This window comes from Rattus norvegicus, chromosome 1 (assembly GCF_036323735.1).
Source record: "Rattus norvegicus strain BN/NHsdMcwi chromosome 1, GRCr8, whole genome shotgun sequence".
NCBI lineage: Eukaryota > Metazoa > Chordata > Mammalia > Rodentia > Muridae > Rattus > Rattus norvegicus.
The window spans coordinates 169,325,191-169,352,992 of NC_086019.1; the positions used below are offsets into that span (position 1 = coordinate 169,325,191).

Here is a 27,802-nt window from a genome sequence, read left to right on the forward strand (position 1 = left end):
TCCGCCCCAATCTTAGGACCTGCCCCTCATCTTCTTGTAACTCAGTAGGCCAGCAAACACCAATCCATGTGCCATGAGCTACATTCCCACCAGACACCTGCCTCTGCAACCCTACCCCATCACAAGCCAGGCCCAGTTCTGCAACCCATCCTTTCTGAGCAGAACAGTGGTGCCGGCTTTTGCTTTACTATAAAAGCAGAATGCCTGCACAATGGCTCTCTGTGTATCCCCATGACCCACTTGACCAACTGGGGCTCACTGTGCCAGGGACACAGACAGCATAGCACAGACTTCAGTGTTTTGGATACTAAACACTGACTATCTCTTCCCTCCTGCCACGGTGCTATCTGGAGCCTCATCATCGCCAGCCCCCTGAGCTGTGATCCCTTCATTATAAGTCACTAATACAGCCATCCCTAAGTCCACTCTATACTAGGGACCAATCAGACAGGAACGATGGGTGTGTCCAAGCAGCAGACATCATCCAAGAGAGCAGGTCACAGAGGAAGGGGCTTCAGCTCCAGTTCTTGTCTCTCCTAACTATAGACAGTGTCTGTCTGTGAAATATCTCACCCAGGGTACCAGTCTCCCCCTGCCAGCCCTTATAATGCCATGGTCACCTCAGGAGCCTCTGACCTAAAGCCACTAGCCTTTCAGGTCATTGTCCAGGGATCACTATTCAGAAGACTTTCCCTGCACATCCATGTTAAAACTGCACGCTCCCTCCCCCAACTCAGCAACCCCAGTCTTCCTAGCATGGACTATTATCCACCACGCTAATTTAACCTTTATATTTGTTTACGGCTGAGTTCCATGTTGGTGAGGATTCTGCATTATTACTGTTATTGTTGTTGTTGTTGTTGCTGTTGTTATGTTCAATACAGTATGCCCAGTCTCTAAAAATGTCCTGGCGTAGAGCAAGAGGCAGGAACCCAGAAATTACCATTCATTGAGTTAAGTGTACAAACCTACCCGCACATTTCCCCAGACCTCATTTTAGACTCTTCTCAGAAAACACTTCATTTCATGCTCTGGATCTGTCTGTCTCAGCAGGAGCTCACAGTACAGCAGTCTTCCTCAACCCCACCCAGCTCTAAGTATACCTATCCTCCTGAGATCCCCGGACCTCCCCTCAAGGCCAATCCATCTTTTTCACTGTCCCTGCCTGTTCTGGAACTGTATGAATCCTGCTCTCCTTGGAACTCCCCAACACTAGTTCTTCCCCCTTGACCAATCACTGCCCAACTCCCACTCACTCTCAACTCTCACTGCAATTCCTCCCTCAGCCAAGCCCTGTGGTCACTCTCCCTGCCAATGGCTTCCCTCAAAGCTCCCTCTTTCTATTGAACCCTTCCTCTGCTCACAAGTCCCCAACACCCCAACAGTCCGGGTCTTTCTTTCTGACCCCACGGTGCAGCTCTTCTCTTTAACATCTAACTTAACACCGTCTCCTTATTCTCTAGCCGCAGCTCTGACCCTGGCCCTCCACTGCCTCAGTCCTTCCCGATGCCCAGAGTGAATGCAGGTGTTCCAGGGTGCCCAAGCAAGGCTTTCTCCCATTTCCTCAGGCTTGGCCAGGGATCCTGAGACAGGAGCCACTAACTGCATTTTCACATTTCTAGCTCCTGGGAATCTAGCACAATGCTCTGAATACCTGTATAAAATTAGTGAAATAAGGTTCCTTTCCATGTGTCCGCTTTACCTTCACCTTTAACTGATTGCTGGTCTGGTCAGTGTGGCTCCACCTGGGCTGCGAGGAAACTCATGCTCGCTGGAATCAAGGAAGGGGAAAAAATAGGCAGCTCTGTCTCCACCCAGAACCACAGTGATTTTCCAAAAATGGAAACTAGATTGTGTCACTCCCTGGTTGACAAAATTAAAGGGCTCACCACTGCCTTTAGGATAAAGTCTGAGCTCAGTTTACAGGATACCTGAGAGCATTCACTGCAGCCAATCCATACCTAGCATCTCTCAGGCCATCCCTCCTCCTCATACCTTACACTCAGCCATATAAAAGTAGGGGAGGATCTGGAACACATCAAACAAAGCCTCTGCTTGATGAGTCTTTGTTTACACTGTTCCCTCAGCATGGAATCCACCCCTTCTTTTAAGAACTTCTTGTATTTCAAATCGTCCCTCAGCTGTCAAGGCTCCTAAGCAACTTCCCTGGACTTTCTTCACCTTCCAAGGACCACCCCCCTTTCTGTGCTCCATAACAGTATCACATGCTATCAGAAGACATGAAACTCTGTCTCACTCAGTATTTCAATATCGTCATATGTGCTGTGTGTCTGCCAGAGTGGTCACTGTAAGGAAGGAGAGGACGGAGGATGGGAACAGCTTGTACAGTCACCTTAGGCTACAGTAGGCAAAGGTGGTCTTAGGGGAGGAGCTAGAGAATGATGAAGGGGGCCTGACTGGGAAGATGGGACAGAGCCTGCCAGGTGAGGCTCTGGTCTGTGAAAAGAGGAAGAGAAAGAATGAAAACCAAAGTCCTGGTTCAATGACTGGTCAACGGCAGCATCTCATGGAGACCCCACGCCTCTGGACAGCTCACGGGACATCAGGAGTGATAAGCTTTCTGAAGCAATGGTAGACAAAGCCATGTTTCTAAGTCAGACTGGGACTGGCTTTCATAACACTGGGAAATGAACACATGTTCTGGACACTGGGTCCATGAAGGGCCAGGTTGACTTTAGGGCAGCCCTGACCATCAGGGCAGCAGGGCAGAAAGCAATTTTAAATTAGATTGGGTAAGCCTGCTGTAAGTGCTGAGACCTAGCTGTCTAGCCTGAGGCAATGTGGCTACTACCTTCTTACTTTTTGAAGTCAAAAAGATAACCAGCTACCTACTTTCTTCAAAAAAGTATAATCCAACCTCTCCTCTCTCACTGGAGTTATCCATACTTTGGGCATCTCAAGGGATAAAAAGGGGCCAATGTAGTTCATTAGGTAAGAGAGCTTGCCAAAAAGCCAATGACTGAATTCAGTCCTCAGGACACACATGGTGGGAGGTGAGAATGAACTCCATAAATTGTCTTCTGACCTCCATACTTTCATATCTTCACGGTGGCTCCTGCATACCCACACCCCTCTCGCCCACAAAGATAAATGCATGGCCTGAAGCTAAGCAGAGCCTTGGAGAGAGGCTGCCATCACACCACAGGTGAATGAGGTGAGTCCTGTTCAAAGCCAGGAGTCTTCCAACCTGACAGCCTACATAAGGTGCCAGGAATGATCGGGGGCATCAATAGAAAGTGGTTCCCTGGAGGAGGTCACAGTCTAGGGAGTCACTGCACAACTCCTTACTATATGGTAAAAAGCCCATCTCCAGAACAATTCCTAGTATCTCTAAGTACTCTCTTCTTTTTTATTTACTTTTATTTATGCATCCCGTCTGTGGGCACACCTTTGCTACAGCACAAGTGTGAGACCTTTGCAGAGGCTGCTCTCTCCCTCCACCATGTGGGGCCTGAAGACTGAACTCAGATCGCAGGTTTGGTGCTAAGCACCCTCATTTGCTGATGTCATCTCTCCTGCCCACCAAAAAGCACTTTTTATTGGTGGAACAAGTGGGATACCAGGATGGAGAAAGAACACCACACCACCAGCGTGTGGTTTACTGCAGGTCTAGGAATGAAGCCTGCCAGTGCATCAATCTCCTGGACAACCCCTCAGCTCTTCCACTCTCTCAATCTCCTTTCCAATTCCTGGAAGAAAGGGGGAGTCACTAACTGGGGAGCATCCTCAAACACCAAAGTGGACAAATCTGCTCTTTCTCTTTCTGCCCAGAACCAACTGCTGCACCTGTTTGGGTCCTCTCAGCATAAGAGCAAAGTGTTTCTTGGCCTGACCCTCCCCCTAAGCTCCTCAGGGCTCTTTTCTTTCCACACTCACTCTAGTTTCCTCTTTCCCCTTGTGGCCTTTTAAACCCTGCTTTCATTCTCAGTAAGATTTGGTGCCAGGGGGTTGGGGATTTAGCTCAGTGGTAGAGCGCTTGCCTAGGAAGAGCAAGGCCCTGGGTTCGGTCCCCAGCTCCGGAAAAAAAAAGAACCAAAAAAAAAAAAAAAGATTTGGTGCCAGCATCTAAGGTCCACATGGCCCCCATGGCTGTAACCAAATGGATGTCTGGCCAGCATGTGTACCTTCAGCAGAATTTAGCTCAGGAGCCTCTCGTCCACTGTGCATTCATAGCTTCCATGATCTACATTCCTGGATTTTTTCCACATATCTGGCTGTGTGTTTTTGTTTGTTTGTCTGTCTGTTTTGGGGGGGTTGGGGAGCATTGTCTGTTTGCTAAGCCTTCCTTGCTGGCTCATCTTCCTCTCAGCCATTACAGGCTAAGTTTCTCACAGTGTTTCCTTATACCCTTCTCTCTTCTGAGGCTGTATCTGGTAGAAGTATTCTTTCCTACCCACAGATCCAGTTACTATGTATACAACGATGATTTCCAAATTTCAAGCTCCCTCAGCTGAACTCCAGACATGAACTTTCAACTCCCTACCCAACAACTCCACATAGCTGTCCCAGAAGCCTGTCAAACTAAGACATTCATTCATGTTTCTCATTCCTACCGTCCTATCTCACTCTCTCTCAGGATCTGGGATCACAGGATGCGATGAGTGCCTATTCTGTGGTACAGTGCTGTGTGATCCTAGAGATAATGTGTGATCCTTGCTGTTCACTCCCAGCTAATGATCCCATTCTGAGAAAATATTCTGGACTTACCCACTCTGTACTCAACTAACACCCATAATCTGTACCTTACAGTCAAAATCCGTAGCATTGCCTAAACTGCCCTGTTATCCTGGCCATGGCCTTCCTACCCTCTGGCCCCATCTCTTATCATTGACCTTCCTAGCTTAAGCTGCTTTCCTGGATTCCTGGAAGACATCTTCACAGCCTTTGTTTTACACGATTTCCCTTCTGCCTTAAACCTTCAACCCAAGGCTTGAGCCTCATTATCCCAACTCTCCCTTTGCATTCTAGTTCAAACTAAGCGTTCCTTAGATAAGTCTTTCCTTAGCCCCTTCTCTCTCATCCGCCCTGCCAGCCTAGATTCTGTTCTCCGGATCTCTCAGCACACCATGCATCTTCCCTCATGATGTTACCTATCTTTACAATGTCATTCTTATTTGATTTCCTGCAAAGACATCACTTCTCTGTGGACAAGAACCGAACCCAGTCTACGTTGTTTTCTGATTATATCTTTAGTACCTCTTGCAGTGCCTTGTAAATATTGGGTGCTCAAATCCTATTTGCTGAATGAATAAATGGTTGGATGCATTTTTAAAACGATCATTATGAGTGCTGTATAACTAAGAGGGGGTAAACAAGAGCAGTGGGGGATGCAGGGGGTTGGGGAGGCTGTCTCGATTAAGCAATTAGACTCCAGTGACATTAACAGACTTGAGAAATATTGAGGTAGTGGATATGACAGAACCTGGTTAAATTTGATGTGGAGGGGTGAGGGCGAATGTGGCTTAGAATCCCAGTGTGAACATAACCTGAACCGAATGGACAGATGCCATTGTGGGAGGCTAGAGGAATAACAGACATGTGAGTGAGGTGCAAGGGGAATGAGAGATGTTAATTAATTCACCTTGAAATCTGTAGGTTTTGGAATTCCTATTGGACCATTCAAAAGGATGCCAGAGGGCAGTCGGGTATATATGAGTTTGCATTTCAGCAGTGGCCTGGGCCAGAGAAATAAATTTGGGACTCGACAGCTTATGTATGAAATTTAAAGAGTTGGACAGGGAGGAAATGTCAGGGGGAAAGGTCAGATTGAAAGAATGCAGTTCAGGTCAGAACAGCACCACATGCAGAGATGAGACAAGAGAACGTGGAGTCTTAGAAGCCTTTGGCAGCGCCTAGGAGAGAAACCAGAAAAAAACGCTTCAAGGAGACTAACTGACACATACTCAATGGTAATGGGCTCACAGCAAAGTGTCCATTGGAGTTCCAAGGAGGGCTCCGGTGACCTTGCTTGGAAGCTTCGGTGGATGTCAGAGACAGAATGGAGTGGATTTTAAAAGGAATGGGAAGTTAAGGGCTCAGAATGCAACAGACAAACAGGACTCGGAAGAAGCTGGAAATAACCTCTGAACTGGAGAGGGAAAACTGCTCCTAAGGAGCACTCTAGTTGCTGCTAGGCCTCTCTGTCAGGCTGAGATGGGAACCCCGCCGGTCCCAGGGCACACCCCTCGGTCGCGGAGGACAACAGAATGCAGCTTGACAGATCCCAGGCCTGGGGCTCTAGGCTGAAATCGCGAGGCCTGGCTCCTACCCTGATCCAAGTCCCCTTCCCAGGATTAGACTTCCCCTCCCCCACTCTTCTACCATCCCTCGCTCCCCCTCCTCTCCTCCCCATACCTCCCTCCCGCCGGGCATCCTAAGGATCAAGAAGCAAAGCTATGGGGAGCGGTCGGTGTTAGACCAAAGTGAATCCTGCGGAGGGTGATTTTACAGGCCCACGGTAGGAAGGCGTCGCTGGGGGTTGGGTGGGGGGTAATCAGGCCTGACTCGGGGACCCGGACTCCTGTGAAGAAGAGGCTGCAAGGGTTACGGGCTGCAGAAGCTGGGGATTCTGCTCTCGGGCTGGGCTGGAGCAGGCGCAGCACCTACCTGCGCGGCGAGACCCCAGGTCCAGGTGGCGAAGGTGGCTCAAGCTGCAGGGCTCCGGCAACACCGCAGCTTCTCCATCACAACATCCCCCGCCCAGGAGCGCGCAGGCCGCGGGACCGCGCCCCGAGCGGCGGAGCCGCGCACGGGAGGGGGGAGGGGCGCCATCTTGGCCGGGGCGGAGCGCGCGAGCGAGTGCGAGCAGCACTAGCTGCAGCTGCCCCAGCCGCACCCTGCAGACCCTTGACCCTTTCGCGAGCTCTGCGGCCCAGGCCTCCAGTGTATCCCGCACGGCTCCACCCAGCTCCCAGGACCCCTGCCCAGCTCTCCCCTTACATGCCACCATCAACTCACCTCGGCGTCTGCAGGGCCCTGGTCGTGCACCGACGCCGGGAGACGCGCCTAGAGCACGGAGTCTGATCCGCCAGCGAAGGAGGGAAGGAGGGGGAGGGGGGTTGGCGAGAAGACAGGGTGCTGGGACCGCGGCCGCGCCTCGAGAGGCTGGCAGCCGGCTGCTCTCTGGCTCTTGTGGCAGCACTCCCTGACGTCCTGTGGATAATAATAGCGCGTATTTATTGGCCGCTTACTCTGTACCAGGCTCTATGTTCAGCCGTTTGCATGCATTTATCCTCAAACCAGCGCTGTGCAATCCCCACAGTTGTTGTTCTCGGATTTGAGAGGCAGGTGCTGCTGACATTCTGAAGGGTAACACAACTTAACCTCAGTAACAGAGTAAGTGATTAAACTAAACCAGAACTGAAATATTTCTTAAACTCTACCAGTGCCTCTGAATGTAAAGCTGTGACACAGCGCCCCCCCCCCCCGCACTCCCCACACACCCCGGGGGCTCCCGGGTAGGACTAATTCAAGGAAAGGACCAAATGGAGAATGTAAGTGGAAAATAACCAGAAATGCTGTACTTGGCTATATTCCAGTTCGCTGCAGACCCTGGGTGGTCAGTGAGGCAGGTCTTAGTGGTCAGAGCCCATCAAGAATAAGGAGGGGCAGAAACCCTAAAAGCGTTGTCCCCTGAGTTGTGGACTTGGTGGGCTCTGAACATACTGAATAACTGATTGGATATGCATCTAAGTCTAACAGTGCCCAAATCTAAATTCATTATTTCATCTTATGTTTGTCTTCCAAGGAATTTCCCTGAAATGGAAACCTACACACACACACACACACACACACACACACACACACACACACACACACAATCTGAATACAGGCTCACTTTATCAATCTCTGACTTGTTCAAAGCAAGTACTCCAAAGTTGTCTTTGAATATGCTTTCATTTATCCTGAGGTAAATATAAATGTCTTAACTTTTTGTTATGGATGTTTTCACTTATGCGCAAAAATAGAGCAGTGTAAGAAAATTTCCTATGTCTGTCACTCAGCTTGTACAATTACTGATTTGTCACTTAGAGTCCACTTTCTTGTCACTAAGAGTCCACTTTCATCTGACAAGCACGTAAGATATACAAACCATGTTGGATCCCAAGCAGGACATAAGGATCCCAAAGAGAATCTGGTTCCGTTGTATCCCACCTGGAAGACTTGACACCTTACCTGGATCCTTGAGAAATGAGCAAGTGCTACCTAGAAGGACATTCATTCATTCATTCATTCACGCTCAACAAATAATTATACTGTATGGGACACTGTCCTTGGTGCTAACACCACCAAAACACAAGATAGAGTTCCTCCTTTCACTCAGCTTACAAATTAAAAGAGGGAAGAGTCACCACTTAGGTAATTAAAAGCATGGTGTCTTAAAGAAAATACACAGGATACTGTGTGTGTAGGGTTAGTCTGGCTTGGGAGGTTTGGAAGGCTCCCACAGGAAGTAAACTTTAAGTGAGAGAAGAGGATGCATTAGAGGTCATGCAGAAGAAGAGAAAATTACTCAAAATAGCAAGAGAACAGGAAGAGTATGGAGATTGCTATAGTTTAAAGATTGCCACCCAAACTCACATTGAGTTAAGAGAACCATAAGTTCAAGGCCAGCCTGAGCTATTATATACTAAGACCCTGCCTCAACTCCTCCCATCCACCCCGACCCCCAGAAGTCATGAAGGTTCGGCTTTTATGAGTGAGTTTGTCTATTCATGGGTTAACGGATTATAGGGTTGCATGACGAACAGGTCTGGAAGAAAAGCTAGTCTGTCCTGCGTGTCTTTTATGCACTTCCCTCTCCTTACCATATGGTGCTCTGTGCCACCTTAGACCTCTTTAGAATCCTAAGGTCAGGTCGAACCTCACGAAGTGTTCACCTTGATCTTGGACAATCCAGACTCCAGAACTATCAGCAAATACCTTGTCTGTGGTGTTTAGTTATAGCCTCAGGAAACATGCTAAGGCAATGGTGGCCATACAGAAGAATAAAGAAATGGAATAGTGTCAGACCAATCTGAGCCTTATACAGTCAGTTCTGAACTTTAAGTAGGAAGTCATCAGAGTGTAAAGCAAGAGAATGGCAGAAGTGACCACGTGGATGTTGAGGGAGAACAGACAGGTCAATGTTGGAAGGATGAAGGCCAATTAGGAGGTAATTAAGGTAGCTAATGTAGGACTTGATCACTAAGAACCACACCAGTGGGATTAGGAATGGAGTAAATTGCATAAACTCAATAAATTCAGGAGATAGAATCCACAGAAATTAGTGATCAGCTAATTAACTGGACGTTGGATTGGGGACATGGCAGAAAATGACTTCTAGATTTTTGCTTTGACCAGCGAGAAAAGTCAGAAATACCACTCACCTAAAATAGGACCACCAAAAATTTTTTTAGTCTCATTGAACAAGAAGCTGAGGTATTCAGGAACTATCTTCAGATAATCACAGACTTGGACAATCTGATGAGAATGAGGAGTCTATGTTAGTTACTTTTCTTTCTTTCTCTTTTCTTTTTTTTTGTTTTTTGTTTTGTTTTGTTTTGTTTTGTTTTTTTCAAGACAGGGTTTATCCGTTTAGGCCTAGCTGTCCTAGAAGTTGCTCTGTAGACCAGGCTGGCCTCAAACTCACAGAGATTCACTGCCTCTGCCTCAAGAGTTCTGGGATTAAAGGCAGGCACCACTGCCACTACAACCCCATTAATTACTTTTCTGTCACTGTGATAAAACACCATGATCAAGGCAGTTTGTAGAAGGAAGGGTTTATTTAGGGCTTACAGTTCCAGAGGAATGGAAGCTTATCACTACCACAGCAGTAGCAGGTAGACGTGGTGCTAGCAAACTAGCTGAGAGCTTCCCTTCACTTCCTCCAATAAAGCCACACCTCCTATCCTTCCCATGCAGTTTCACCAACTGGGGACCAAGTGTTCAATTTTATGAGCCTTATGGGGTGGTGGGGAGGCATTCTCATTTACACTTCCATAGTCTAATTAGCTAGAGTGTAAGAAAAGAAAAAGGTATATACTTCATGCAAGTAGTGTTCTGGTGTGTTAGATTTACTTGAATTGTTACTTGAATTGTTAGAATTTTCTTGAATTCCTTACCTACTCCTAGGCTTAGAAAACCTTCTGACCCACACATAATCAGTTTGCATCCTACACTCTCCTGTTCTCTGCTCTTCTCTCTCATTCTGTGTTCTCTAAGTCATAGATCAATCCTTACCCTATGAAATGCTATGGATGCTGTGTGATTCTGACAAAAGTGAGTCCCTCTCAGGTAGCAATCTCCTGTAGTTATTACATTGGAACTAGAAGGAAAATTGATCAGAAGCAAAACTATCTAGAGTCACTTTGAGCGGTGCAGGATAGCCTGGAACTCACTGTGTAACTGTTCTTTGCCTCCTGGGCCTGCTGGGTTCCCCTCCAAGAACTGAGATTATAAGCACATACTACCACACTCAATGAATAATGGAGTTATGTTATTAAATTTGATAGGCCAGCCAATTAGTATTACTTGGCAATTGGTGCCCAAGTCATCTATATTGAAGAACAGAGTTTTCATCCGTATTAACACTTAGGACGAAAATACATTTTTTACTTATTTACAGGAACATTTTTACTTACTTATATTATGTACATATGCGTACGGGAGCTCATGCATGCTATAGTGCTTCTGCATAATTTAGGAGACAATGTACAAGAGTTGATTCTCTCCTTCCTCTCCTTCTACTGTGTGGGTCCCAGGGATGGAACCCAGATCATCAGGCTTGGCACCAAGCCTTTACCTGATGAGTCCTCTCACCAGCCCAAGTATTAGGGATTTTGTTTGTTTTGCTTTGTTGTTGTTTTTCCCAAGAAAGGGTTTCTCTGTTTAACTGCCCTGAAACTCACTCTGTAGACCAGGCTGGCCTCACATTCACAGAGATCCACCCGCAGCTGCTTCCCAAATGCTGGGATTAAAGGCACACACCACCACCACTCACTGAAATGATTTTATATTATACTTTTTCTTTAAAAATACACTTTTCTAAAAAATTTGAAGTAATGGACTCCAGTCCTACTGGGTGATAGCCTTTACTTAGAAAATCTGTGGAATAAAATATTCCCATGGAGTACATAAGGTGGAATTCAGAAACCAGATTCCAACCCTGGCAAGAACTTCCTTACGACACTTCAATAGAACTATCCTACCCGGGTAGTGGTGGTACATACCTCTAATCCCAGCATCTGGGAGGCAGAGCCAGGAGGATCTCTGTGAGTTTGAGGTGAGCCTGGTCTATAGAACAAGTACCAGGACAGCCAGGACTACACAGAGAAACCCTGTCTCGATAAACCAAAACCAAACAAACAAAAAGAAATCTTAACCCACACCAGCACTAAGGTAAAAAGACAATAGGCCTGAGAGACCTGAACTTTGAGAAATGCCAGGGCTTAGAGAGCCAGGAAGGGAAGAGAAAGAATAGGAAAGGAAAGGAAGCCAAGAAGAAACTTGAGAGTAAGAGAGGAATTGAGAGAAAGTAACATCATGGATAAGATCCAAGGGAAGGAATTAAAGGACTATTAAACGGTCGACAGCATCAACTGCTGCAAAGATTTCCAATAAGGTCAAAGCAAAAGCAGCATTCTTTGAATTCAGCATGATGAAGGTCATGAACCCCCATAGTCTGACCACATCAGCAGAAAATTAAGGTGCCCAGTGTGGTGAACTGAGCAAACAGGAAGTAGGTAAGTAAATGAAGGACCACCATGTGAGAAGCTTGGAAGAAGCAGGAGGTAGAAGCTGGAAAATGATTTGAGGTTAGAGTTTGGTTTGGGGCCAGGCACAGTGGTACATATATCTTTAATCCTAGCATTCTGAAGGAACAGACAGGCCGAAAACTACATAGTGAGTTCCAGGTTAGCCAGGGTGATATAGAGAGACCCCATCTCAAAAGAAAAAAGTGAGTTTGGTTTGGGGGACTGGAGAGATGGCTCAGCTATTAAAGAGTACTGGCTGCTCATCTAGTGAACCCCCAGCACCCACAGAGCGGCTCCCAACCATCTGTAACTCCAGTTCCAGGGAATCTGATGCCCTCTTCTGGTCTCTACGGGCACTGCATGCATGTGGTGCCCTGACACATGCATCCAGAACACCCTTATGTGAAAAAAACAAAACAAAACAAAACAAAACTTTTTTTTTCAATTTAAAGATTCTAGTTTTGTGGCATGAAGATTTCTCAAGAAACTAAAAACAGAGCTTTTCGGCGACAGAGGCAGGAGGATCTCAATTTGGAAGCCAGTCTGGGCTACATATCCTGACCCTGATTCAAATATTGTTTATAAATTTAAAAACTAAAAAAACAGGGAGAGGGTGTCTAGAAAGATGGTTTAGTGGTTAAGAATGCTTGCTGCTTCTGCAAAGGACCTGCCTGGTTTGAGAATTTAAACTGGGATGCTCACAAGCACGTGAAATTGTAGCTCTAGGGATCCTATTCATCTGGCCTCTGTGCTGATCCACGCATAGGTGGCATACATTTACACACACATATGCTTTTCTGTTTTGTTTTTGGGGTATATGGTTTCTGTCTGCAGTGCTGGCTGTCTTAGAACTCATTCTGTAAACTAAGCTAGCCTTGAATCCGGAGATCGAGCTGTCTCTGCATCCCGATGCAGGGATTAAAGACATGTACCACCACATCAGGCTCAAATTTTTAAAGAATAAGATTTATTTACTTTTATTTTTGGGTGCTGGGAAAGGATTAAGGCCAGAAGGTAGCTTTGCATGCCTTGGAGCTGGAGTTACAAGGAGCTGTGAGTTCTGAGTTCTAAACTCAGATTCTCTGGGAAAGTATCACACGCTCTTAACCGCTGACCCCCACATAAATCCAGCCCCCGCATAAATAAACAAACTAAAAACAGAAATTGCATCAAACCCAGAAGTCCCACTCCTGCATTTAATATGTTTTACTAGTAGCACATTTTTGTTTTGTTTTGTTTCATTTATTTCTTTTAAATCCATTTCCAAAATTTTTCTTGGATATTTTATATATTTACATTTCAAATGCTACTTCCTTTCCCCCCTCTCCCAGATTCCCTCCCCCTCCCCCTGCTTCTATGAAGATGCTCCCACTCCCACCCTCCCATTCCCACCTCAATGCCATGGCATTCCCCTACACTGAGTAAACGAGCCTTCACAGGACCAAGTGCTTCTCCTCCTATTGATGCTGGACAAGGCCATCCTCTGCTATGTATGCAACTGGAGCCATGGGTCCCTCCATGTGTACTCATGGTTGGTGGTTTAGTCCCTGGGAGCTCTGGTGGGGTCTGGTTGGTTGATATTATTGTTCTTCCTATGGGGTTACAAACCCCTTCAGCTCCTTCAGTCTTCTCTCTAACTCCTTCATTGGGGGACTCCACGCTCAGGCCAGTGGTGAGCTGCAAGCATCCTCATCTGCATTAGTAGGGCTCTGGCAAAGCCTCTCAGGGGTCACCCATATCTGGTTCCTGTCAGCAAGCACTTTGTGGCATCAGCAATAGTGACTGGGTTTGGTGGCTGCATATGGGATGGATCCCCATATGGGATAGTCTCTGGACGACCTTTTCCTCAGTATCTGCTCCACTCTTTGTCCCTGTATTTCATCCTATGAGTATTTTGTTCTTTCTTCTAAGAAGGACTGAAGCATTCACATTTTGGTTTCCCTTCTTCTTGAACTTCATATGATCTGTGAAATTTTTCTTAGGTATTCCAAGCTTTGGGGCTAATATCCACTTATCAGTGAGTACATACCATGTGTATTCTTTTGTGACTGGGTTATCTCACTCAGGATGATATTTTATAGTTCCATCCAATTGCCTATGAATTTCAGGTAGTCATTGTTTTTAATAGCTGAGTAGTACTCCATTGTATAAATGTACCACATTTTCTGCACCCATTCCTCTGTTGAAGGACATCTGGGTTCTTTCCAGCTTCTGGCTATTATAAATAAGGCTGCTATTGAACATAGTGGAGCATATGTCCTTGTTATATGTTGGAGCATCTTTTGGGTATATGCCCAGGAGTGGTAATCCTGGGTCCTCAGGTAGAACTATGTCCAGTTTTCTGAGGAACCTCCAGACTGATTTCCAGAGTGGTTGTACCAGTTTGCAATCCCGCCAACAATGGAGGAGTATTCCTCTTTCTCCACATCCTCGCCAGCATCTGCTGTCTCCTGAGTTTTTGATCTTAGCCATTCTGACTGGTGTGAGGTGGAATCTCAGGGTTGTTTTGATTTGCATTTCCCTGATGATTAAGGATGTTGGACATTTCTTTAGGTGCTTCTCAGCCATTAGGTATTCTTCAGTTGAGAATTCTTTGTTTAGCTCAGTGGCGCATTTTCCAGCACTCTTACACTCAGTCTGGGAAAGGGGTGCTTTAGAGACCCACCCATCCTGTTCTTTATTTATATAGGGTCTTAGTCCCACAGCCCATTTCGTGGTGGTTCCAAACTCAGAACCAGTCTCCCACAGTGATCAATTCAGAGATGGGCAAATAACCAAAGAACATGGAAATCAGTTCCAGTGATTTTCCTGGAACTATCAAGCTTAGTGTAAGCTTGGCAGGTATCTGGCCACTAAGAAAGTGGCGCCTTCCTGACAATGAGGCCAACCTGAAAAAGGGAGGAGGGGGAGGGGAAGGAGGAGGAAGAAGAGGAGGAGGGAGAGGAGAAAGAGGAAGAGGACAAAGAGAAGCAGAAGCACGGTTCCAGACACAGAGACCTGACAGTATCAACTTAGTATCTGTACATACCTTTGCTTGAAGTCATAGTCCTTAGCCATGTAGAGCAACAAATTCTCTCATTGTTTCTATAACTTCAAGTTTTGTTTTTTTACAGCTGAAGAATTGTGATGGGTGTAACTGTGGCAGATTTCACCTGTTGGTGCTCATTCCTACCCTCATTTCTCTGTAATCCCCTCTGTGTCACCTAAACCCAGGGTCTGAAAAACACAGCTCTTGAATTTCCTTGTCAGCTCCTTTCCCAGTTAAGTTTGAAGGTGAAGGGAAGGAAAAGCTCTCCCTTTGCTTCCCTCAACGTGTCTAGCCACATCAGCAGTGGTTCCTGCATAACGGAGTAGGATGGATCCAGAAGCGGTCTAGAGGCGTCGGCCCCAGCTTCTGCATCTTTGGACAATACCTCCACTCTGATTTGCTCCTCTAAACCACAATTGGTAGTTAGCTTCCTAGTGTTTGGATGATGCTGTTCTCCCCCCACAGCCGTTTCCAAACCTCAACTTTCTAACAACCTTTTTTGCTGTAAATTCTCATCTACTTGGAATGTCCAAAGTGGTTTCTGCAGCCACACTATACAATGATTGGTGCAACACATCTTCCCCAGTTTGCACGTACATGCAGGGTTCTCTCTCTCTCTCTCTCTCTCTCTCTCTCACACACACACACACACACACACACACACACACACACACACACACACACACCCCTCAGAAAGTGTCAGTGTGGTGGTACCTGCCTGCAATCCCAGCACTCGGAATGTGGAGACAGGAGAAAAGGGAGTTGGGAATTTAAGGTAACCCTCAGCCTGGGCTATATAAGACCCTATCTCCAAAACCCAAATGAACACAAAATAACGCAGAGAAACTAAGTGTCTAACAGAGAGTTAGGTTAGTTAGCTAGGGTTTGAAGTCAGACATGTCGAATTCTAACGTTCCCTTTCTCCGATCTCTAGCTGGATGTTTTATTCCCTTCTCTTTTTCTGTCTAGATAACAATAACAGTGAAACAGAGAAAAAAGAGTAGTTCAAATGATCAATCCCAGGCAGAAAAAATGATTGTCAGGGGGATGGAAGACGGTAAGGAAGTAAGAGAGGAGAAGCAAGGGTGGGAATGGCGTGTGTGTGGAAGCAGGATAGAGGTTGGTCTCATACGTGGGAGGCTGGGCTTGAAGGGAATTCTTCACAGGAGAAACACTTGTGAGTGCTGAAGGGCAGCTGAAATAAGGGAAAACATCTGTATGTAAACTTTTTGCCACTGAGAGGACACAGTCAGGAGGGAGACAGATGATGGCCACAAGAATGGCTGGAGACACGGCCATTCAGGGGTTAAAGTGCTCGGCCCGCAAATGTGAGAATGTGATTTGGCAGAAACCCGTGTAAATGCTGGTGGGTAGAGGCCAGGGACACTGAGCAGTCTCCCATAATTCTTGCCCCCAGAGAGCTAGCAAGAATAGCGAAACTAGTGAGTGGTAGCACTGAGGGCTGGGTTTGACTGGGAAAGCCTTTCTTACTTGTGAGCAGGAAGAGTGGGCCTCCACATGCACACCCGAACAACATGTACATGCACCTACATACATGTCCACACATGCAAAAATACACATATACCATGCTAGGCAGGCATTCTGCCACTGAGTTATATCCACAACCCTCTTTTTATTTTTTATTTTGAAAAAGGGTCTTGGTATGTTGCCCAAACTGGCTTCAAACTCATCTTGTAGCCCAGGCGGCAGTCATTGGCTTGGTGACCCTCCTGCTACCCAATCTCTCCAGTGAGTGGGAGCCCAGCACAGGCCTGTGCTGGGGCAGTACTACAGCTATTTTGAAGAAGTCACAGAGAGTAGGACATAGATATTCAGGATAAAACTTCCACTTTGGGTCTAGAGAGATGGCTCAGCAATTAAAATTACTAGCTTCTTTTCCAGAGGATCCAGGATCGATTCTCAGCACCCAAGTAGCAGCTCACAACTGTCTAGTAACTCCAGCCCCAGGAGATCAGATGCTCTCTTCTGTTCTCCACCAGCACAGGCATGCACGTGTTGTACCAACATACACACAGGCAAAACACCCAGACTCATATAATAAAATTAAAGGGCAAAACAAACACAAAAAACAAATACTCCTACCCCTCCAGCTAGCGTTTCAGGCTTTTTTTTTTTTAATTTAATTTAATGTTAGGCCCTGAAACCAACTCCAAATCTCAGCTGAATCTGGAAGGGAAAGAGAATCTCAGCTGAGATCCCCTTGTTAGAACACTCTAACCCAGCAGGTTTGAAGCTAAATCCATATATATATATATATATATATATATATATATATATATATATATAATTTATTTACATTTCAAATGTTATCAAATGTTACCCCCTTTCCTGGTTTCCCCTCTGGAAACCATCCCATCCCCCCTTCTCCTGCTTCTCTGAGGGTGCTCCCCCACGGACCCACCCACTCCCTCCCACCTCCCCACCCTGTCATTTCCCTACACTGGGGCATCCAGCCTTCACAGGACCAAGGGCCTCTACTCCCACTGATGCCCAACAAGGCCCATCCTCTGCTACATATGCAGCTGAAGCCATGGGTCTCTCCATGTGTACTCTTTGGTTGGTAGTCGAGCCCCTGGGAGCACTTGGGGGGGGTGTCTGGTTGGTTGATACTGTTGTTCTTCCTATGGGGTTGCAAACCCCTTCAGCTCCTTCAGTCCTTTAACTCCTCCCTCCACTGGGGACCCCATGCTCAGTCCAATGGTTGACTGTGAGCATCTGCCTCTGTATTTGTCAGGCTCTGGCAGAGCCTCTCAGAAGACAGCTAGATCAGGCTCCTGTCAGCAAGCACGACTTGGCATCTGCAATATTGTCTGGATTTGGTGTCTGTATATGGGATAGATCCCCAGGTACGGCAGTTTCTGGATGGCCTTTCCTTCAGTCCCTGCTCCACACGTTGTCCCTGTTATTTCCTCCCTTGAATATTTTGTTTCTGCTTCTAAGGACAGAAGCATCCACACTTTGGTCTTCCAACTTCTTAAACTTCATGTGGTCTGTGAATTGTATCTTGGGTATTCCGAGCTTTTGGGCTAACATCCACTTATCAGTGAGTGCAGACCATGTGTGTTCCTTTGTGACTGGGTTACCTCACCCAGGATGATATTTTCTAGTTCCACCCATTTGCCTGAGAATTTCATGAAGGCTTTGTTTTTAGTAGCTGAGTGAAGCCTAACCTTTTTCATTGGTTTCTAAGCAGAAAAGAATCAAGCATTATCCCTTCCATTCAGGAGGCATCTGCTGGCCTTTGGGATGCAAACACTGTGGAGGGTAAAGAGGAGTCAGACCATCCCTGCTGGCAGATGGCATGTGGCTCCAGAAGATTCCCCAGAGACTGGCTCTGTCCATGCATCCCGCTGTCCAGCTTTCAGTCACTCCTCCTGTGTCCAGCCTGCCACTGCTGCACACTGGTTTACTAATCTTCAGCTTTGTCTTCATCCCACTTGTGCTTAGTTTACTCAAGGCAATTAAATCTCGACTGCCGCCTTCTGCCAGAACCACACAGAACTACAGTCTGAGCCATCCACCCACCCACAGAAGACATTCCATAACAACCCCAAGCCAATTCATTTCTAAGAGTGTAGGTTTCTTAAGCCCTTATGGCTCCTGATGCCCAAGGGCCACTTGTGGGGATCTGCAGGTTAATTTAGAGTCTTAGCTCCCTTACATGCTGGGCATTCTCAAAACTTTCTCTTCCTACTCTGGTCCTCTTTCTTACTATGTGTAGATAGACTGGAATAAATCATGTTCTGGGCCGGGAATGTGGCTTAGTTGGTAGAGTGCTTGTCTAACAGTCACCAAGTACTGAGTTTAATCTCCAGTGTGGTAACACCTGGGCATGGTGGCACATGCTGCAACCCCAGCATTGAAAAGGTCAAGACAGGATTAGAGAAGTTCAAAGACATCCTTGTCTACGTGGGGAGTTTGAACATGAAGCCAGCTTAGGTTACAAGAGACCTTGCCAGAAAAAGAACAGAGGAGGAGGAGGAGGAGCAAGAGAAGGAGGAAGACCAGTAGAATCAGAATAAAAGGAAAAGCAAGCAGTAAAAGGCCTATGGTTTGGATTCAATAGCCGTCTATGCAGGCTTCTCTCAGTTTCCCACAGCCTCTTTGAGCTTGGGAGTCTCCAAAGAGTAGCTGCTTCATCGGGAGCGATGACTCGGCTTTTTTTTTTTTTTCCTAGTTTTTTTTTTTTTTTAATTTTTTTATTAGATATATTTCTTTACTTACATTTCAAATGCTATTCCCCTTCCCAGGTTCCTGTCCATAAGCCCCCATTTCCTCCCCTCCCACTCCCTCATATGAATATTCCCCCTATACATCCCTCTTATTGCCACCCCTCATGTTCCCCTGCAGTGTGGGTCCAACCTTGACAGTAACTAGGGCTTCCCCTACCCCTGACTCGGCTTTTAAGAGCTTGCACTGCTCCTGACCAGGATCCATGTTTGATCCCTAGCACCCAGCTCATAACTGCCTGTCACTCCAGCTCCAGGGGATCCAACTACTCCCGCTTCTGCAGGCACTTGCATTCGCATGCACATATGCATACATGTTCATATTCTTTTTAAAAATGATGAAATAATACATAGTTTTAAAAGACTTGATAACTTTTTAATACAAATAAAGAAGGTTGCTTCATAATCAATACCCCATGATTCATGTGAAGAAACCATCTGGTTTTATTAGAATGGAAATGGAGAGGTGGGCTGGGCTGGGCTAATTCCCATCAGGGCTTTTTATTGACTGCAGCCAAGGATGCTGTTCACTTTCTGGGGCTGAGGCAGACTCTTGGCTGCATTCAGTTTGTCTATACTGCTATAGCAGTATAAATTGGGCCCATGGATAAAGAACAAGTTGGGACCATTGGAAGAGCATGAGTAGGGACCAAGGGACTTTTCCAAACACAGGGCACCATCAACTTTCTCATGGGGCCAGGAAAGCTCTGCCCATGTCGCCTGGGCTCCTGACTTCAGGTCCAGCCACCAAAGCCGCCGTCCTGGGAAGAAGACAACAAACTTAACATAGCTTCTCTATCGTGCAGATCTTGAATTAGCTCTTCTCATGCCCTCCTGATCATCTATGCTGTGAAGAGTTAGAAGAACAAGACACCCCTTCGTACCCAAAGGTGCCTCACCTGATGTGACGTAGAGCTTGGAAGAACCAGGGCAGGAAAAGGCTGCATCTATGGTATCAAGGCTGATCCCGGGAGGGCTCCCAAGTTCCTTCTCCAGCCGCTTTGGATAACCACTTACTAGGTTATTGCCCCCCTTCGTCAGGAAGACATATACTTGAGTGCCCTAGGGAACAAAGGAGAGTAATCAACATAGACCCATAGCCATGTCCCTATTTCCATCTTAAGCCTTTCTCCCAATACAAACCTGGATCAGATAGACTTTCTCATCCCAGGAAAAGGCAGCATCTACTGCTGAAGGACCCTGGGGCCAGTGATGAGCAATGGGCCAGCTATGCCACCCATCACGGCTGGAGTCCAGACGCCAGTAGTGGGAGCCTGTGGGACATCAGAGGTAGTGCCAGTGTGGGTGGTAGAGACTTTCATAGTGAAAGGACAGAAATGGAGGTAGGTTTGAGTCATAAGAGGGATGGATGTATCCAGGGGGCCAAGAAGGAAGAGGTAGAGTGAAAAGAGAGCCATTGGTGCTGGAGCCAGCAGGAACCTGACAGTGAGGGAATCATACAGGACAGCAGACCAGGCTCTGCAACTGTGGTGGTGTATGCGAGTAAGGCATAGGCACACGTGTATGGAGGAGGACACATGCATGGGTGCAGAGGACACAGGAAGGTGTCAGCTGTCCTGTTCTAGCACCGTCTGCCCAATTCTCTTGAAAACCAGATCTCTCACTGACTTTAGAACTAGGCTGGCAACCAACAAGTCCCATGATCCTCTCTGTCTCTGTTCCCCTACAGCAATGGCGTTACAGGAGTGCATCCTGGTTTACCTGGCTTTTTAAATGGATCCTGGAGAATCCAAACTCAGATCCTCATACTTGAGCAGGTAGCACACTAACTTGCTGAGCCACGTCTCCAATCTCTATATTATGATAATAACTTTCTAAAAGAAGACAGCTACAGTGTACTCATATACCCAAAGTAAATAAATCTTAAAAATAAGTTAAGACTCCAATTTCCCTCTCTTTCCCTCATTGATCTGTAACTACACTTGTGTTTCTATCCTTCACTGAAACCGTTCCTACCAAAATGAGCGCTATCCTTCCCATCTAATGGGTAGCTTCTATCCCCAGGCTCTTGGCAGCATTCAAGTGCTCACTACTCCTTTTTCCTTTGAGACAGGGTCTCAGATCTCATGTATGCTATACAGTTGTGGGTGGCCTTCAGGAACTTCTGATTCTCAGCCTTCATCTGCCATGGCCAATTTATATGGTGCTAAGGATCTAGTCTAGAGCTTTGTGCATGGTAAGCAGTCTCTACCAGCTGAGCGAAGCCTCTAACCATTCCTTCTTCATTGAACTTTCAAAAAAAAAAATCTTGGCTCCTATGATCCTAGACTTATCCAATGCACTACTTACCTTTTGGTCTTTTATCTAAAGGATCAGAATCCCTATTCTGTCCTCTTTTCTTCTCTAAATGCCCTTAACTCCTTTGGTGTTCTCACAAATATGCCGAGGACACCTGTGAACTCTTTGTCTCAGACTGACCTCTCTTTTGAACTTTAGGCTCAAATTCGATTGTCTTTCTGACACATTCATTAAGTCCTATTTGATACCCCAAACCTAGCATGTTCCAATTGATCTCTCTGCTTCCATCACTCTCTGTCTATGACTCTCTATGACTGCCTCTCTGTCTGTGTCTGTGTCTGTCTGTCTGTCTGTCTCTCTCTCTCTCTCTCTCTCTCTCACACACACACACACACACACACACACACAGACACACACACATGCACACACGCTTGTCTGTGGTTCTCCCCAATGATCCTACAGGAGACGCATATTCTCCTGACTTTTACATGTTCTTACTATGACATATAATCAGCTCAGGTCTCTATTGTCACAATATGTATGTTTCATTGCAGCTATATGTTTTCATTAAGGTGTGCATTCATGCTGAGCTACATTCCATGTAGTTGTATACTTTTCAATGGAAGTTGTTAATCACAACATATCCTATTTGCTTGGAAGTTAGGAACTAAGAGAGTAGTCCTATTTTTCTGTGCCCTTGCCATTTAGGTCATTTTTGCTGAGTATATATCAGGTTGAATGTAGTGTGGTTGTTCCCTCCCCATTTTGGAGATGTCCTCAGTGTAGAAAATACCAGTTACCTCCAGCCTGAGGAATTATATGTCCCCAGTTATCATGAGATGGATTTATCAACTGATAACAAAAGTCAAGGTTGGATCTCTTCCTTGGACTCTCTTTGAAGTTACATCATAAGGATCTAGAGTACTCAATGTTTCTATTCTGTTTCTTGGCAGTAGGGACATTTCATCCCCAAGTGACACTGAGTCCAGAGGCCTGGATGTAACAGGAAACTACCTTGGAAAAATGGGGTTCCTGAAATAAATTAAGGTTAGCCAATGTAGTTTTAAAAAGGCACGTGTGAGAGCAAATGACACAAGGAGGCAAAGATACACCAGGAGATCCAGAAGCAAGCCAAGAGCCAAGAGTCTTAGCAAACCATGCGAGAGCAAGGGATATGACCAGGCATGGACACACAGAGAGATCCAAGGAGCAAGTGACAGTCAGAGGACTCAGCAGAGCAAGGGAAACATGAGAAATTACTGGGAGTAGAGGAGTCCCACAGAATACACAGACAGGGGAGGAGATGACACTGAGAAGCAGACAGGTAGAAGACATGGAAGGAAGGCCTGAGCAATGAGAGGTAAGTGAACTACGCATCTGAGGAGATGAGGGATGTAAGTGGAGGTGAGGAACAAATGATAGGACATGGTACTGAAAGTGGGCAGGCTGTGTCAGAGAGAACAGGCACAAGTGAAAGAGACAGGAAGGTAGACAAGGGGAGTCTGGGGGCGGCCTCTCACCACTGAAGGCATAGGTGGCACCTCGATGGTCAGACAGCAGTGCAGACAGGCCAGGATCTGCGTTACAACGCGAATGCATAGGATGGGTGCTATTCCCATGAGCAGTTCCATTTCTTAGTTTACCATGGCCTGGAAGAAAAACAGGTAATGGGAACATGAAGACACACACACACACACACACACACACACGGCGGGGGGCAGGGGAACTGGGGTCAGAGTAGCATCTGAAAATGAAGAGATAGCTAACATTAGGAGGAATGTGGACTTCCCCTGTTTGAGGATAATGGGAAGAATCCCACCTAAGACGAGCACAAAAGTAAGGTGGGAGATCATATGAAGCCAGCAAACTCAGCACAGATAAATTCCAGTAGATCCCAGGGGTTGGGGCCTTTTTACCTCTGCCAGGGCAGGATATGAAGTAGTCACGGGCATCCAGAGGGTATCTGGGAGGCACCTCTCCTGTGACGGGGTTAAATCTCAGGAACTTGTTACCCTGGAAGCAGTAGTAGCGTTCAAGCCACCTCAAGGCCGCAGTGCAATTCCCAACAGCAGGCCAGGAACGTTCCTTTTGGGTTCTTGTGGCAAAGTCCCAGAACCACTTGCGGTTACCTATGGCCAAGAAATCAAAAATCATTGTGAAGCTGGGCCATGCACACCTTGAGTTTGCACTGGGGCCCAGGAATAGGTTGGATACAGGGGATGACTACATGGAGTGAACAAACATAGCAGGGAGCAGTTGAATACATGGACCATGCATCAAAAGCCAGCAGCAAGGTGCACATGACCAACCCAGTGATAGGAAGAGTAGAGGGAAGTCAGAGAAAGAAGAAACGAACTGAAACCTGAGGTAGGCATTATATGGCAGACCAGAAAGGAAGCTGAAGACAAATCTGGCATGCAGGGGATAGTGTGGAGTTTCTGGAGCCAAGACAGGGGATGTTGGCAGGTCAATAGGGATTTGGTCCTCGTAAGACCAGAAGGCCAAGGAACACAGGTCTGTCCCAGGCCACAAGGAATGAAGGAGAATGTGAACCAAGTCCCTCCACTAGAATGACTCCTACTCCTTAGTCTGTTTGACCTCTAGCCATTTTCTTTCCTTATAAAGCCAACAGGGCTCTTCAGCCCACCATGAGCACCGTGACTCCATCTCTGTGCTTGGTTTCCTGTGTGGACACACCTTGGAAGAAGAGGACACCTTCACTCTGGCATTCTCCACGGTGGCATTCCACAGCTGCGTCTGGTGGGTATGGGATTCCAGGAAACTCTTCTTGGAACAACTTTGGATACCCGTTCTCTTTCTTTTCAGGAGGATACACCCAGACTTTGTCTTCCTGCATCCAGAAAACACTGTCTTGGAAACTGTTCACCCCCAGATGCACTGCATACACATGTACTCTTGCTCTATTGCACTTGCACAGTATCTCCTTACAGCATCGTGCATTTTCAGTCCGCAGGTGGACACGTTGCCCCTTGTACATACTTACTCTCAGCAAAAAAGCCACCTCACTAAGAATGCACACACACCTGCCTATGTATAACCAGGCACTCCTGTGGCACACTTAATTATAGCTCTCTTAGTTTTGAGAAGCACACCCACAAGTAGGTATCCTATAGGCACTCGCCCATTCATACACTCATTTGCCCTTTTATTTTATATGGATTCCATTCAAGAAACACGTGCTGAAGGATTCTCACAGGCTGGGCACTATGAGACGAAGCACTGAGCATCCAGAGATGACAAGATCCCTCGAAAACAACTAACTGCTACACTTCCAGCCATTCAGCCACCAAGATGGAAAAGCATATCGAAAAAGTGTAAAGCCAAAGGTCAGGAGGGCGATCCAAATCTGATATCCAGAGCACAAGGCCCTCAAAGCTATGGCAGTGGCTGGAATCACCCAGGGAGGGTACACAAAACAGTCTCAGAGTGGCTCCCCAAGCAGCAGACATTTTGGGGTTGTTTGTGCTAGCCAACTTTATGTCAGCCTTACACAAACTAGAATCACAGTGAAGGAGGGACCCTCAACTGAGAAAATGCTTCCATTAGTTCTGGCTGTAGGCAAGCCTGTAAGGCATTTTCTTAATTGATGGTAGACGGCACAGCGCATTGCGGGTGGTGCTATCCTAGGCTGGTGGTCCTGGGTTCTGTAAGAAAGCATGCTTAGCATGCCATGGGGAGCAAGCCAGTCAGCAGCACTCCTCCACGGCTCTGCATCAGCTCCTGCCTCCAGGTTCCTGGCCTGTATGAGTTCCTGTCCTCACTCCCTTTGATGATGAACAGTTACATGTAAGACAAATAAATCCTTTCTTCCCGAGTTGTTTTTGGTCATGGTGTTTCACCACAGCAATATAACAGGTATACTTGTCAGGAAGAGGGTGTGGAAAGAGGCAGGAGAGGCAATGAAGCTGTTAGTGACATCCCAACCAGACACACCCTCTGGCAAGTTAGAAGTTATCTCTTCCTTTGAGCAGTTTGGGCCAGGGCCTGGGACTTTAGGAACAACCTGCCTCACATATGAACAAGGTCAGATACAGGGGTTTAGTAGCCAAGGAAAGAAACTGCAGTTAGGAATAGTAAAGCCAGCTAGAACTAGATTAGGAATGAAAAACAGTTATTGGATATTGGCTTTTCCTGCCAACACAAGTGCACCCCTCTCTCTCTCTCTCTCTCTCTCTCTCTCTCTCTCTCTCTCACTCACACACACACACACACACACACACACACACACAGAGGAAGTGGGTGGGAAGACTGCTTTTTCAGGAGAGTAAGGCACACAGGAAGGAAACTTTGCACATATCAGGAAAGATGTGCAACCATAGTTTGAATGTTTTATGTAGGTTACATGTAGGAAAGTTTGTTCCCATGCTGGGAAGCAGAGCCTAATAAGACATTGTTAGTTCATCAGAAAGCTGCCTTACAAATGACTTACCATTATTGGTTCAATATTATGATGGAGGCAGGTAAGCTATCATAAGAATGGATCGCTATAAAAGCAGGTTTGGACCCCTCTTGCTCTCTCATGCTTTCTTTCCCTTACCTTGGTACCATCTTTCTGTAGGTTATGCAACATGAATAACCTTGCCAGATACCAGCACACTGCCTCTGGGTTCCCCAAATTCCAGAACCATGAGCCAAGAAAAGTACTACTCATTAAAATTATCTGGTATCAGATATTCTGTTGTGGCAGCAAAAAATGCACCGTGTCAGGCTCTGTGCCAAGGACACTGGAGGGAGAGACTCTCATCCCAGCCCTTTCCAGCCCAGCTCTTTTCTTGACCCAGAAGTACCTTGATCAGGAAGACACTGTCAGGACCACGGAATGCAGCATCCACTGAGGTGACGGGATTCTTCCACCTCTCTGAGATTAACTCCCGGATCCCTGAGTGACCCCTCCACACAAACTCCCCTGAAAAACCAACACACTCTGAGTGGCCAGAACAAACCCTTGACAAATTTAGACAGTTTCAAAGAAGCTGTTACTGAAACCCTCATAAAATCCCTGAGCCCTCCTACAGGTGAAGAGCCCTCTGAACGGATTGTGCTTAGAGGCCCAACGAGTCCAACTTTAGCCTCTTTTGTTTGTTTGCTTTTTAGACAGAATCATCTACGTAGTCTGCGTTGGCCTTGAACTACTATTCTCCTACCTCCGATTTCCCAGTGCTAGATTACGAGCATATACCAACATGCACAGCTTCCCCTTACCTTTAAAGAACAGCATGGTCCCATTGTGATCCATGGTGGTAGCGTCAAAGCTCCAGGCATCTGAGCAGTGTTCTGGGTTAGAAAAATATCAGTAAGGTGTTAAAATGCAAAGATAATAAAAGACAGAAAGAGTCAGGGAATTGGGGTCTCACCGATTACATCTGAGTCTGGCTTGGTCCCATTTTCACCTTTAGCAACAGTCTCATGGGCACTAGAGAAAACACAGATAGAAATCTGGGTCCATTGGGTCCCACTCCTCTTCCATAGTGTGTGACCTAGAAACTGGCCCCATCACCCGCAAACCCACACCACAATCCTCTATCCCTAACTCCAACCCTACTCACGCAGGAAGAGGGTTGGCAACAGCCAGGGACCAGCACAGGCCCAGCAATACCAGGATATTTAGTGCTACTACTGTCCTAGCCATGACGAGCTGCAAAGACCACACAGGACAGCATGGGCAAGAGGCTGACCTTATATAGAATTGGTAACAGCACCACCCCCACTTTCCACCCTATTGAGAAAGATTTGTCTTTCAATGACTATGCCAATATTGGCAGACGACATCACAGCAAAAAAGGTCAAAGTCTAAAAGGAAACCTGAATCTCAGACTATCTTCCCGGCAGTAATCCCTACCCCCTTCAGCAAATTTCCAGCTGTGACCAGTCCATGTCCACCGAGACTCTCTCGAATATTGACAAGAAATGGTGGTGCTCAGGTTACCTTATGGGGTCCTTCACCTCTACAGAAGGAGGGACGAATGTACCAGGGGACAGGTCCAACTGAACTAAAGCCCATGGTAACTAAACAGATGTTATATGCACCCTATAACGCCTGCACACACAAATGAACTTCCTCAGAAATATTCAAGAGGGGTTTGGGGATTTAGCTCAGTGGTAGAGCACTGGCCTAGTAAATGCAAGGCCCTAAGTTCAGTCCTCCGCTCCAATAAATAAATGAATGAATAAATAAATAAATAAATAAATAAATAAATAAATAAATAAATAAATAAAAGAAACATTCAAGAAAACTTTTTCCAAGTATCAGTCACGGAGGCCTTTTCTGGAGAATATGCCTCAACCTTTTAGCTTTATCTCTGGACTACTAGTTTGGAGATGCTGTCTCACTATTGTCATGTAATACAAACCCTGTCCCAAAATCAACCCCTGCCAGGAAAAATAAATTTGCAAAACGTGTCTGAGGGAAGGCCTGACAGTAACAGGACTCAAAGAGGAGGTGTCTCTTCCCCGTAGTCTCTCTTGATAGTTCCAACTTAGAAGAGAAA

General features: G+C 46.4%; 2 protein-coding genes and 1 long non-coding RNA gene across 5 annotated transcripts in view; 1 reads left to right on the top strand and 2 right to left on the bottom strand.

Moving 5' to 3' along the window:
• Positions 1-7,182, bottom strand: part of Apbb1 (amyloid beta precursor protein binding family B member 1) — a 23,654-nt gene extending 16,472 nt beyond the window's left edge. The window contains exon 1 of one of the 3 annotated variants that reach the window (XM_063287919.1): positions 6,979-7,182. Coding sequence is in view for 1 of the 3 variants with exons in the window: in XM_006229935.2 (XP_006229997.1) it covers positions 6,628-6,970 (343 nt within the window). In the remaining 2 variants the exon portion in view is untranslated. Of the gene's footprint in view, positions 1-1,654; positions 1,678-6,627 lie in introns of those variants that run through there. The other 2 variants (XM_006229935.2, XM_063287918.1) reach the window with 2 other exon arrangements.
• On the top strand, positions 5,385-25,606 carry LOC134483766 (uncharacterized). Its single transcript, XR_010060731.1, has 2 exons — positions 5,385-6,478; positions 19,841-25,606. It is a non-coding gene; the product is annotated as an uncharacterized LOC134483766 (long non-coding RNA).
• Positions 19,457-26,965, bottom strand: Hpx (hemopexin). The gene is given in 10 exon segments (NM_053318.1): positions 19,457-19,795; positions 19,934-20,096; positions 20,178-20,308; positions 22,814-22,942; positions 23,210-23,422; positions 23,991-24,144; positions 26,102-26,220; positions 26,517-26,588; positions 26,669-26,727; positions 26,861-26,965. Coding segments are annotated over 10 exon segments (1,383 nt in total). The 5' UTR covers positions 26,944-26,965; the 3' UTR covers positions 19,457-19,535.
• Between the last annotated feature and the right edge of the window lie 837 nt (positions 26,966-27,802).